Here is a 13,944-nt window from a genome sequence, read left to right as displayed (position 1 = left end):
GTGGTGTTTGTGTTTATTGTGTTTCTTTGATCGTTTCCAACTGTCTAGAGTCTGTATATTCAATTTTTTTGCTGTCTGTGGTTTTAAAAAACACACGAAGAAGCAAACTCATCCTGAACCTGTTTTTGATTTATTTACTAATTGGACATAAAGTGAGTGATTCCTGCAAGTGTTCACAGATCAGAAACACACACGTAAACATTCTTCTATCTTCAAAGGTGAAGTCTGTCTGCCACTTTGCTACGCAGTGTCTCATGGGAGCTGAACCCCACTGCCTCCAACGGTGCTGAAATCAATCATAACTGTTTATCCACACACACATAGGTCTCTGTGACTCTGTGGGCGAGTGCGCAAAGGCCTCTTGAGCCATTTACAAGACAGAGATCCCACACAAGCCTAAACTGCACCTTTGGACCTCGACCATCTGTGTGTTTGTGTGCGAGTGCATTTATGTGAAGGTCGTTCTTTGATGTGACTTAAACTCAAGGCTCAATGGGCCACTAGAGCCATTCCTCATACACTGCCTGAAGAGTTTATGCTCCCGTATGTTTCAAATTAGCAGCACATCTGACATAAACACAACACCATCATTTAAACAGATACTCACTATAACCTTCAAACCCCTTTAAAGATGTTTTCCTACTGTCAACGAACATCGATCCCCTTTAGGCGGAGTAACTCGACTCTCTGAAAGTCAAATGCTGAGTTAAACGCCTTATTAAAAAGAAGTGGTTTGATTCAGAGTGCTGTACAGTGTAGAACCACATTTAAAGCCTTGACAGCTCTAACATTACCAAGAGTTAATGACTTAACAATGGTTAATTGAAGCTGTCGGTACTGAAATACAACTTCATGTGCTTGCATGTTTAAACATAAGGGAGGAAAAGTAAGAAAATTAACTTACAAAAAAGTCTGCGATGTGTGTATTGTAATGTTTTCTAAAGACATCCCTTGTGCTTACCATGGTTTCATTTATTGGATTAGAAAATACATCAATAATGTAAAAGCTGCTTGAACAATATAAATATTCAAACAGCATCCCTGTTTGATGTATCTAGGTGTGTGCGTGTGTGTGTGTGTGTGTGTGTGTGTGTGTGTGTGTGTGTGTAAAAGCTGGTCTGCATTGTAAAATTGTTTGCCACAGTCTTGGCGCTTGTTTTATTTTTATTTTTTTCTTCTTGTCACCTCGCTCAGTTAGCTGGCAGGACTTTATGCCTGTTCTCAATTTCCAGTGAGCGCAAATACACACAGCTTTCAGTGAGATATGAATCTGTTTGTGTTTAAGTGTGTATCAGTGGCTATATTCCCATACAGTAATGTCTGCACATATTGTTTGTTTTACTCCGAGAGATTGAGAGACACCCATCAGCTGTGAATTGCAGAAAAGCTTTACAAGGGTTTAAAGGTAGACAGTATAACTAATATATGTTTGTGTAAAAATAAAAAAAAACTAAGAATAAAAAAACATTTATCAGGGTAATGGCCTGTGTATATAGTTTTTATATTTTAGTCATTTGTGCTGAATTGTTTATATTTGTTTATTAAAATAACTTTGTTGTATGATTTTTATAATATTCTTTTTGTTGTTGCTTGTATCCACATTTTAAAGTGACTATGTATATTGGCCAACTGATAAATGAACAATTTTGACATCAGTATGTGAATACAGATTACAAATCTATTTATATGTAACATTTATGAAATAACCTGTAACGTGGTATATAAAAAGTTTACTGTTTCAGATGGGGGGAAGAAACAAGACTTCTAATCGAGCTTCAAATGTCAGCCTAATCGGACTGATGCCAGTCGTTTAAACAAAAAACAATTATGATTTTGATAATTACTGATGTGATTATCGATATAATGTCTGTCTATAGTGAATGCTTTGTTTTTATGCTTTTATGTTTATCTTCCTCACAAGGTGTTGAGTGCACAGCAGCATTTGTGACACTCTTTCCATTTGTGCACTTATAGCAAGCACTGAACTGCCCAAAATAATGTGGTCTATCCATTTCAGCAGGAAGGCATGGTTACCACGGCGATAGTGATTCTTATACTGTATGCTCTAATGGCGACTGGAGGTCTTTTAAAGTACATTAAACCCGACGTTATCACAATTCCTGACATCACATGCACACTGCTCTCAGAACAATTTATGAGCTGTGATGAGACCATATGTCTCCAAATCTCCTTTCACAAGCTAGAAGCTGTTTACATATTGATATTATACGCTCGGGCGGAACATTCATTCCTTTTATGAAGAGATCTGTCAGAGAAAAAGGTTTTATCTGCTCATATCTATCTTTTTGTGTATCAGTGGTTTTAAAAGCTTTGCTGCATGACTGTGCGCAGAGACTTTGCATCTTCTAGATGAGCCATTTCAGTAATGAGTCCTGCAGATCATAACAGTCATTATAATCAGACTTTTCCCTCTATGCACTGGGAGAATGCTTGATGAGGCTGTGAAAGGATGAATGCAGTATGAGGCTGTGAGAGGGTGATTTCTAAATGTGGCTATGAGAGAGTGAAAGCTAGAAGAGGCTGTGGGAGGGTAAATGGTAGATGAGGCTGTGAGAGGGTGAATGCTAGATGATACTCTGAGAGAATGAATATCAGATGAAGCTGACAGGATGAATGCTAGATGAGGCTGTGAGAGCATGAATGCTCCATTCGCCTATAAGAGGATGAATGCTACATGAGGCTGTGAGAGGATGAATTCTAGATGAGGCTGTTAGAGGATGAATGTCAGATGAGGCTGAGAGAGGATGAATTCTAGATGAGGCTGTTAGAGGATGAATTCTAGATGAGGCTGTGAGAGGAAGAATGTCTGATGAGGCTGTGAGAGGATGAATGTCTGATGAGGCTGTTAGGCAAGGCAAGGCAAGTTTATTTATATAGCACATTTCATACACAGTGGTAATTCAAAGTGCTTTACATAAAAGAAAGTGAAATAGACATTAAAATCAATAAAAACATGGAAATAAAAATAATAAAAACAAGGAATTTTAAAATGATATAGAAAATGATTTAAAATAAATTTAAAGAAAATGATTATACATAAAATGTATTGCAGTCAGTTCGGACATATAGCACAGTGCTCATTCAACAAATGCACGGTTAAACAGATGAGTTTTAAGTCTTGATTTAAATGTGGCTAATGTTTTACAGTGTTTCCCACAGGTTTGAAGGCAATGTGTGGTGGTCGGGGGGGGGGGGGGGGGGGGGGGGGTTGCAGATGAAAAGAACGATTGGATCCCCTAAAGGACAACATTCGGTGTAAGAGTAAAGAAACGACATAATTTATAATACGTTTATTTGATTCACAGCTGCTACATATAGTGTTTTGACCTCGACAACCCAACTAGGCTAGCCTACATTTTACCGCAAACTTGCGACTAGTTAACTTTCTAAAGAAGGCGCAATCGCGTTTGCTAAGGGTCGGGACTTACAGTAACATCAACACACTGAAACTATTGTATTCAGAATATAAAATATTTTATAGCACTTTTTAATCTGTGATTGTGTGTTAAAAGTGTTCACGAGATACCAACCTTTCGCCAGCCGTCTTCTCTCCACAGATGATCCAGACAGATGTGGTGTGCACGGAGGGGAGGGGCTGTGTGTGTGTGTGTGTATATGTGAGGGAGAGACGCGTGAGTGACAGAGAGATGAAGAGAGAGCAGGGAAAGGAAATGCAGTTGAACGAATTCGCTGCGTGTTTTAAATAGCGTACAAAAGAATAACGAAACGCAATATGTGACGGTCGGTATTGATTTTTTATTTTTTTTTTGGTCGGTGACGGTGTTGAATCTGTGGCGGTCGGAATTTAATCTGTGGCGCACCGCCACAGATTCGTCTATGTGTGGGAAACACTGTTTTAGCACATCTGATCTCTTCTGGAAGCTGGTTCCAACTGTGGGCCGCATAATAGCTAAAAGCAGACTCCCCTTGTTTTGTGTGAACCCTTGGTATTTCTAACTGACTCGATCCTAATGATCTGAGTGGTCTGTTCGGTTTATATTCAGTGAGCATATCAGCAATATATTTAGGTCCTAGGCCATTGAGTGACTTATAAACGAGTAAAAGTACTTTAAAATCAATCCTAACTGGAACTGAGGACTGGTGTGATATGCTCAGATTTTCTGGTTCTAGTCAGAATCCTGGCAGCAGTGTTCTGGATGAGCTGCAGTTGTCTAATGGTCTTCTTGGGAAGGCCGGTGAGGAGACCATTACAGTAATCCACCCTGCTGGTGATAAAGGCATGAACAAGTTTCTCCAAGTCTTGATTGGAAACAAAACATCTAATTCTTGCAATATTTTTGAGATGATAGTATGCTGATTTAGTTACTGCTTTGACATGACTACTGAAACTAAGGTCTGTCTCCAGAATCACCCCAAGATTTCTGACTTGATTTTTAGTTGTTTGACCCCTACAGTCAAGGTATGCATTCACCTTGAGAACTTCATCTTTGATTCCAAATGCAATGATTTCAGTTTTCTCCTTGTTTAACTATATGTATAATGTTGTCGTATAAATGTTAGAGGAATAATTCTAGATGAGGCTGTGAAAGGATGAATTCTAGAGGAGACTGTGAGAGGATGAATGTCAGATGAGGCTGTGAGAGGATGAATGTCAGATGGTGTGTTACACTGGGTTGGTCCCTTAATCGTATAAATGATGAATTTACAGTGAAGTGCACTTTTGATTGTGACGCACTTTCTTGACCACAAAATGGCAGCCCTTATAGAGAGCTGGAGAAAAATAATGGGCTAAATTAACAATAAGTGCCCACTTAAACTGTGTGTTTAAGCATGTGTGTTTACCTGTGAAAAGTCCTTTTAAACATATCTGGTTTCATCCCTTCTCACTCCCAACTCTCTTTTCTGTTCATTTAAAGTAATAAAAGAGACAAGTTATTACTACGTTGTCATTTTCATCCATGCTTGGTGTGTATTGATTATTTTGACCTGAATCTGGTGCTTTGAGCTCACAGCTGTTGGATAAAAATGCCAGGAGAATGTGGAACACTGTTGAAAGTGATGCTCTTTAAAGGGATACTCCATCCAAAATAAAAATCCTATCATTTGCTCAACTTATAAAAAAGAAGAGATTTTGAGAAATGTCTCTGTTTTTGTCTATACAGTGGATCCAGTGTCGCTTGGTTCCCAGCGTTCTTCAAAATATCTTTTTTTTGTGTTCCACAGAAGACAAAGGTTTGGAACTACACAAGTTTTGGGTGGAATATCCCTTTAAGAGGGTTTGTTTTCTTAATTCTACTTTAGAATCTCAATATCTAAAATGCCTTTAATAGAAGCTAATTATGATAAATGCAGACTAACTCATTCAATCTCCTAAAAGAGAACTTCATGCGTTTTTATAATAATGTAAGAATTATTTTTACCTTTGAAGATGCTGCCAAAGTTTTCAGATTTACCTGAACCCTTTGGCTGTACTTTAGTCTATTTTTCTACATTTTGAATTAGTTTTAAGAATTTCATCATACATGCACTACACACAAATGTGCATTGCAGTCATTCATAACACACACAATAGATCTACTGTGAAAGCCGTTTGCTCTCGAGTTCAGAAATTGATCACATTTATTATGGTAATATGTTATATGGGCAGACACACTTGAGGAATGTTGCATTTTCATAACTATATTGGATTTTCTGGCTTTGTGCCATGCTTTCGTAATTATTTTATGGTTGTCAGTCAGATTTAAAGTACTACTGAGTGTTGTTTTGTAGGTTTGTAGAGTAACTTCCTCAACAGGTCACACACAAACCTTTCTGCTCAAACATGACCGCTAAATAAGCTCCTCTATGTGTCACGAGTGAATGTGTGTAATTCCGGTGAGTCTCTCGGTCTGATCTGAGAGTTATGCCACTGTTTTAAATGGCTCCAACTGTTGGCAGTGAAATAAGTAATCTCATGATGGGGTCAGAGGGACATCCTGTCCGGCTTATGCTGTATGTATGTGCGCACTGGCCCTGGTAAAAAAAAAAAAAATATGTCAAAACAGAACAAATGTGTTTGTCAATGCAGCTGACAATGGAAATGTAATTTCGCACAGGTACCGTTACTACCATGTCAGCACATACACACACACACACACTCACGCTGGCTTTCTTTGTTCATCTGGGCATTGTAATGCATTTAGATGTTGCGAGGTTATTCTTTTAGCCTTTCCGGAAACATTACAGCAATTCTTCATTGATTCTCTTATTGGATTAAATGGCTCCATGGTGTTGATGTATTTGTGTGTTTTTGATGAGTTTGTATTGATTGGTGTAAGTTTTAGATCAGGTCTAAGTGTTTCAATGGCAAGAGAAAGAGTTCAGTTGTGGTTTTAGAAGGAATGTTTGACCTATATGTTTTTTTGTGTGCTTGTGTCAGTGGCGCCGCTGAGCCGATACTGAATCTGCACCGCCACGGCAGATGTGAGAAATTATATTTCTGTTTTCTGAGTTTGCAATCGGAAATGTGATGGGATACAAAGACCTGGATGCTGCGAAATAACGTTAAGCATTGCTGGACTCAAAACCAACCCTATATCGTGACTAGTATATTCTGACTCACAAACAAATGACTCTTAGAAGCTAGTTCTTCTCACGTTACAGCTGATTTGATTTGAATCAGTAAAATGAATCCTTCTCTAAAATAAGTCACTTATCCCAAATATGTCAAAGAGATAGATAGTTAGATAGATAAACTACACGTGTGTGTGTGTGTGTGTGTGTGTGTGTGTGTGTGGTTAAAGATCTATCTAGTTATAGTTATTTTCTAATTAGATATATACTTTATATACATAAGCATAAATATATATATTAATAAATATACAAATATAAAAGATAAAACAAGTTGTTGCAAATAAAACAAAGATTATTGGTGCATAGTTAACAAGAAAATGTTCAGTCTTTCTATCTTTCTACTTCAAAATATCATAATTATTTGCAGTTTCTTTGTAATTTTTGTGAAATTACTAGTAAACATTGTTCTACACCATTTCTATATATATTTATATTCATATTAGAAACACATGCATGTTTTCTGATTAGTCTGCGTTCTTAAATTATCTCTCGTCATCTCCTGTGACAAAGTTTATACTGCATCTGTGTGTTTGATACTGGACATCTGCTCATGTGTAAAAAGCCCCAGTTGCTGTCTTCTATATCGTAAACACTCAACATGTGATTATGGAATTTTAATAAGAGGAAGTCTGGTTCTTTCTCACACACACACACACACACACATGCACGTCTATACTGTAAACTGCCGCTTGTCCATGTCTGGTGAATTCTGCTGTGGGCTTTCCTCATCTGATCTTGTGGAGCATAGGAGAGGCCATGTTTGTTGCCTATTTAGGTATCTGGACCATCTGTGCACCGTGTGTGACACCTTGACCTTTGTTCTCATAAAGGCAGCGAAGCGTAACTAGGTGACCTTTTACACAGGGTCGTACTTCCAACACCTGTCATTCCGGAGAGTATAGGATCAAAGGGATTATGATGTAATGTTCTAATGTGTCATCATGTGCCCTCTTCCTCCTGCTCCTAACAGGCTGACGCCCAGCAACCATGACCGAATCCAGCGCTTACGGCAGGAGTTCCAGCAGGTCCAGCAGGAAGAAGCGGAGCCAGATGATCGCCACCGCGCCTACAGCATGGAGCAGCCCTGGGTGAGTGTGTGAGCTGTGTATGTGCACCCATGATCACTGGACGTACGACCCATGCTCCCAGGAAGGATAAGACTTAAGTCCAAGGACTGGGGCGGTTACGTATACGACCTCCAGGCCTGGGCTAATGCTAACCGCTAACCTGAGACCACTGCATGCAGGAGCATGTCACCTCTGACACTGACATTATTCGCTAACAATGCTAACATCACCATGTGTTCATCCATCTGGACTGTTCCCCCATCCATTCATCTGTTCAACCATATCACCGCTGCCATGACTTCAGCAGATCATGAATTAAGGCAAGAACTGCAATTGGCTGAATGTATGTGTGCAAGATGAAAGAGTGTGTATGTGTGTCTGAGTTTAAAAATCAATGTTTTTAGACTGAAATTGTTTAGTATTTAAGATATCGAATTCAAATCCAGATCATTCGAATCTGGATTGAGTGTGAACTCAATATGATGATCTGGATTTAGGTCAATTTAAACCTCTTTTGCCTATACAATGAAGCAGAAAGTCCTAATACAGGGATAGTTCACCCAAAATTTTTAATTCGGTCATGATTTACTCATGCTGTTCAAAACATGCACGACTTTTCTTCTGTGCGACAGAAAAAGTTTTTTTTCCACACAGTGAAAATAATTTGTTTTAAGCCTCCCTATCCTAGTACAAGCATTCCTAAAATACCTACTTTTTTGTTCCACAGAAGAAAGTAAACGATGACGGAATATACATTTTTTGGCAAACTATCCCTCAGGAATGAGTTGCACTAAAAGATCTTTTCAGAATATCTTCTGTGTGGATTGTTTTTAACATATTCTTTTGTAATCATCTTTCCAGGGAGAGCGTTTCGATGATCTGTTACACAAGGTGTTATGTGTATTTTCCTTAATGTAAATTTCTCTTTTTTAAATTTTTCATCCACTCAGCTTTAATGTATGGAATTATTTTTGTTGTTTCGTTTTGTAGTGGTAGTGATTATGTAACTATATTAAATGTATTTTTCCTTCCCCTTTTTCATCCCCAAATTTCCCCTAGTCTTCAAATGTCCAAAACCCCCATGATAAACTTAAGTCTTTTTTTTTTACTCTGCCTAAAAACCTTTTTTGTAAAACAAAAGGCAACAGAATAAAGATGGGTGGTTTGCTTTAATGAGTCAATTTTGTTTCTGTAGCTGAATCAAATCCAATTCAGGTGTGAAATGACGGTGTCCGTCATTTCTTCATGGACTTTTTCTCTCAGAGAGATGAGGTGAGAATAAATAGAAAAAATCCACTTTTTTCTGATCACTAACCATTTATCTTGAATGTTTGTGTGTCAGCGTTAACATCATCGGCTGTTATAAATCTCATACCGTTAGTGAACTCATATCAGAACTTTAATGCCATAATCTGTTTAGCAAACAAATGGTACGTTCCTGTGACACTGATGTTGTTTTAGGCAGTGAAGTGTGCTTGCGTGTTAATGAACTGAGCTAAATGACCCGGCTCCACACATCCTTCATCCTTCAACACCTCTGTCTCCACAGCAACATGGCTGGCAAGATGTGTCAATCAATCCCAGCATGCTGTTCTCCTTCATTAGAGTTAATGGAATTCTCCGTGTGGATCGGCTCTTGATTGAGCATGCCTGGGACGGCATTCATCTGTTTGACTGAGCGTGGCGAGAGCAGGGAACTCAATGTAAATGTTGCCATAAAAGAAATGGATTCTTATGGGTCATGAGCAATTTACCGCAGTTACACTGTTCTGAGTACGGAACAAAGCCGTCGGTGTGTGTGTGTGTGTGTGTGTGAGAGAGAGAGTCAGTGTTAAATGAGTCTTTTATTGTCTATAATTACACCCTTATGTTCTGTGCCGACCAAGTGTAAATGTGTGTGTGTGTGATTTCTTAATGAATTACATTAGAGAAGTTCTTCATTATGTTATCACCGCAAATCCCCCTCACCATAAAATTAACTAATATTCACTTAATGTTCATAGCATTCACCTAACATCTAGCTAACATTAATCTAACGTCTGCTGTGTGTCCTCATTCCAGCCTCACCTTTGTGTTCATAATGTATGTTAGATGAGCTTCTATAGCTCAACTGGTAGAGCATGTCGCTAGCAACGCCAAGGTCATGGGTTTGATTTCCAAGGATCATATAAACCGATGAACATAAACCTTGCATGCGCTCTAAATCACTGGATCTTAGAGGAATAAAACTAGAACCACAGGAGATGAAAAATGTGTGAATACTTTAAGCATCATTTTTTATTGATAATAATTAAATCTACTTAAATTTTAATCAAAAACAAATTTTACCTGTACTTAGGTTTTTGTTTTCATTTGCATATTGTGCATTGGGAGTTATTGTCAAGCAGAATATAGAGATAAATAGTTCCTGAAATAATTGCTTGTCTTTTTAATGATGTGGTAATTTGAATAACGGGTAATAATTTTTATAATAGTTATTGAGGACCATAATGTAGCTGTAATTTTGTTATGAAGAGTATTAACTAACTCCATGAATATTTTATGGGTTATAATCTACTCTAATGGTTTCATTAACAGCAGTAATGCGCCAAAGGTCATAGGACTGGTAATAATGTCACATTCAAACACATTTCTGCACAAATGTCACAGACCTCTACACAAAAACACCTCTGAATCCTGGTAAGTGCTTAGTTTGAGTGTTTGTACGTTTATAATGATCTTTCCAGAACTCTTTGTCTCTACTCAACTTTTACCTGTTTTAGTTTGACATGTTAATAACTCCTGTTTGTGTTACAGTCCAACTGCAGCTTGCAGACATCATCCGGCCGTCATTCAGTGTCTGTGGAGGTGCAGTTACAGAGGCAGGAAGCCAGAGACGCTTTCACACATGCTCAGAGACAGTACAGCTCTCTGCCACGGTACGTGTGTTTGTCAAATGGAACGCAGTGGTGCGTTAAACACTTCTTCTGAGGTTTTTGGCTTGTAGTTTGTCTATTTACTATGGGAACAACAACACTACTGTTCAATTATTTTGAGGTCAGTAAGATTTTATTATTATTTTTTTTTTTTTTTTAAATGCATTAAATTGATTAAAAGTGGCAGTAAAGACAATTGTTGCAGTAAATTTCAATAAATTTTGTTTTAAAACTAAAACCTTTGAAAAATTGTTACTTGAAATAAACTTTAAAATAAAAAAGAATATGAAAAAAAATTATTTTGTTTAACTTGAGCTACTAAAATAAATAAAAATGAATAGAACTACATAGATTTGTTATAAAAGAACCAAAAGCTAATTAAAATGACAAAAACATTTCTAAAACGAACTAAAATTAACAATTAAATGCAAATTAAAAAAGAAACAATTAAATGCCATTACAGGAATAACTTACATTTTAAAATATATTGAAATAGAAAACTGTTATTTGAAATTGTATTAATATGTCACAATATTAGTATAAATAATTTGTATAGATAAAAATATCATTTTGACTGTATTTTGATCAAATTAATGCAGTCATATTGAGCATAAGAGACTTTCAAAAAATAATGAAAAACACTTTTGAATATTATTATAAAATAATTAAGTTTTTACAACTTTTCTCTGCGGTGACTGCAAGGTGACATGTTCGGTTCACTTAGTTTTTTCGTGGCCACGAGATCATTTTGTCGAGGTAACGACATCCTTCTGTCACGACTTCTTATGTTGAGGGATCGACATATTTTTCTCTTGGTCACGAGTTTAATGCTTAAACCTGCGTCACCATAGCAACCTGGGATTATCACATTTTTATTAACATTAAACATTTAATTTAACATTTGTGTAGTATTATTATATTAACTTGTTAGGGCTATATATTTTTTATATTTATTTCATATAAATATAATATTTTATTTCCCCTTTCAATTTGTATATCACTTTACCTAATTAACGTTCTGTATAATTATGCTAGTATTTGCTAGAATATTTTTTGCAAATACTGTAAACGCCTGACAATTAGCCTATGCCAATATAGTTTTGACTTTATGATTGTATTCATGCCCGTGTGTGATGATAAATGAGCGTGTTTTCATTTACAAATGATTAATTCCTCAACAAAACTAATATAATATTATAATTATAGTCTATTAATTAGCTGAAATAAAATGAAATATATATTAAATTTAAACTGTATTCCAGTAAACATTCGAGTCAATCAATGGCATGTTGTGCATTTACAGTAGGCTATTATTTGCAAAAGTATTCGGAATGTTAATTAAAGAGATCAAAATGAAGGGTAAAAACAACTATAAACAAATATAAAAATATTACCAATAACAATAGGCTAATAATAATCATTATTATTGTTATTGTTATATACAAATATTACAGGGAAAAACGATTAATGGACTTATAAAAATGTTTTCTTGTTGGCCTATTTTATTTTATGTACTTTATGTAAAATGTATTCATGATAAACTTAATTTGAGTGCTGTCTACAATACAGTCTGTTAGCCAAGGCCTATGGTTAGCCTAATATAATAATTTAATCATGTAATCATTTCTATAATAATTCATATATTAATTTCTTAATTTAAAATAAAATATTAATTAATTTCTGATAATCCCGGGTTGCTATGGTCACACAGATTTGTTTACACATTAAACTCATGGCCACGAGAAAAATAAGAAGTCGTACATAAGGATGACATAAGGATGTTGCTACCTCACAAAATGATCTCGTGGCCACGACATAACACATTCCCACGAGTTAATATGACGTTCCCACGAATTAATATCTCGTGGCCACGACAAAACTAAGTGAACAGAACATGTCACATCATGGTCACCTTATTTCTCTTTAAGCAAAATAAAAGTAAATAAATAACATTTCATCCAATAAAATTCCTCTTCCTAATGTTTATAAAGGAATTGGCTGGATTTTGAAAGCTGACAAGTGTGGTTTTGATGGACTGTGATGTAAGCTAAAAGATACTGGCAAAAAAAATCTATGATAAGTCCCGTCCCTATTTCCTGTTTCAGTAAGACTAAACTGTTACACACAGCATCTCACCATACCCATTTCTCCCTGTGTGTAGCCACCCTCGTAGGAAGCCCACCCCGGACTCAGAGAGCGAGTGGGAGAGGACGTGTCCAGCCAGAGACAGTTTCCAGGCAGCTAAAGACAGTGGCCGTTACTCCAGCTACCAGGGACCTCGTTCTGTTCCGCGCACCGTTCCTCGTCCTGGCTGCAGGAATGGCCTCTCCGCTCCCCCAGCATGCAGCGGTTCCTCGGTGGGTGGTGGCTACAATGCACGTGTCCTGCTGGAGGCCCAGGAGCTCCTGCGACAGGAACAGAGACGCAGGGAACAGGAAATGAAAGGAAGAGGCCCGTCAATTCGATTGGACTACGAATCCCAGGATTCCAAAGGACCCCACAGACAGGACGTCCCACCTTCCCCTTCCCAGGTTGTCCGGCTCAGCCGCATACACACACCTGAGAAAACACGCCCGTTTTTGTCATGAGATGAAAAGGGAGTCCCTTTTCTCCTGTTTTTCAAAGAGGTAAAAGGCTCACAGATACAAATGTTTATTTGTGTGCCAGTTGTACACAGACTCCCAGAGTGCCTTTTCTTTGAGGTCATATTGGCCCCGCCCAATCTGACAGCTCATTGGTGTGTCCAGAGGCAAGAAGTCTCTTGATTCGCTGTGAAGACCTTCAAGCTCTGACAATCAGCCTGACACTGACCTGTTCCTCTGTAGAACCATGTAGAACTCAATCAAAATTAGCAGTTTCCTGCTTTGCACAGGTTTTGATGAAGTTTTGTGAAGTAGCGCTTTTTTTAACAAAGATTTGTCAGATGAATTCTTACACATCAGGTAAAATTGTCAGTTAAACGTGTTTTTGATGTTGCTAGTAGGGGGAAAAAAAGTGGGGCTGAGTACAGGTGGCCACTGGATGTAGTCACATCTTTAAAGAACTCGACAAATCTAGGTACAAAACACACAGTCAGAGTGACGGACTCCTGGGAATCCAGCGAAAAGAGAAAATCCCAAAAATGCAATGGAAAGGAAATGGGGTCACAGATAGCAGGTCATTAATTGATGCTTCTCATTAAATTTTCAGAGCTCTTTCACACACAGACACAGAACCCACGACCCACTGCTGCCTGCCAGGTGTGTGTGTGTGTGAGTTCCTGTCTCCCAGATGACCCACACTGAATTTTTCATCATACACACCAGCTGCCCCTGTATGGACAGGCTACACAGCACTGTGTGAAAGTTCAGACAAAAAGATTGTCTTCC

The 13,944-nt window shown here is 37.6% G+C and overlaps 1 protein-coding gene across 1 annotated transcript in view; it reads left to right on the top strand.

The window, feature by feature from the left end:
• LOC306881672 (partitioning defective 3 homolog) overlaps window positions 1–13,289 on the top strand; it is an 89,495-nt gene extending 76,206 nt beyond the window's left edge. The window contains 3 exon segments of the mRNA XM_079435870.1: window positions 7,565–7,682; window positions 10,458–10,579; window positions 12,738–13,289. Coding sequence (XP_079291996.1) covers window positions 7,565–7,682; window positions 10,458–10,579; window positions 12,738–13,164 — 667 coding nt within the window. The 3' untranslated portion in view covers window positions 13,165–13,289.
• Window positions 13,290–13,944: the final 655 nt, after the last annotated feature.

Source organism: Barbus barbus (genome assembly GCF_936440315.1).
Source record: "Barbus barbus genome assembly, chromosome: 15".
Taxonomy (NCBI): domain Eukaryota; kingdom Metazoa; phylum Chordata; class Actinopteri; order Cypriniformes; family Cyprinidae; genus Barbus; species Barbus barbus.
This window is presented reverse-complemented; position numbering and strand designations above follow the sequence as displayed.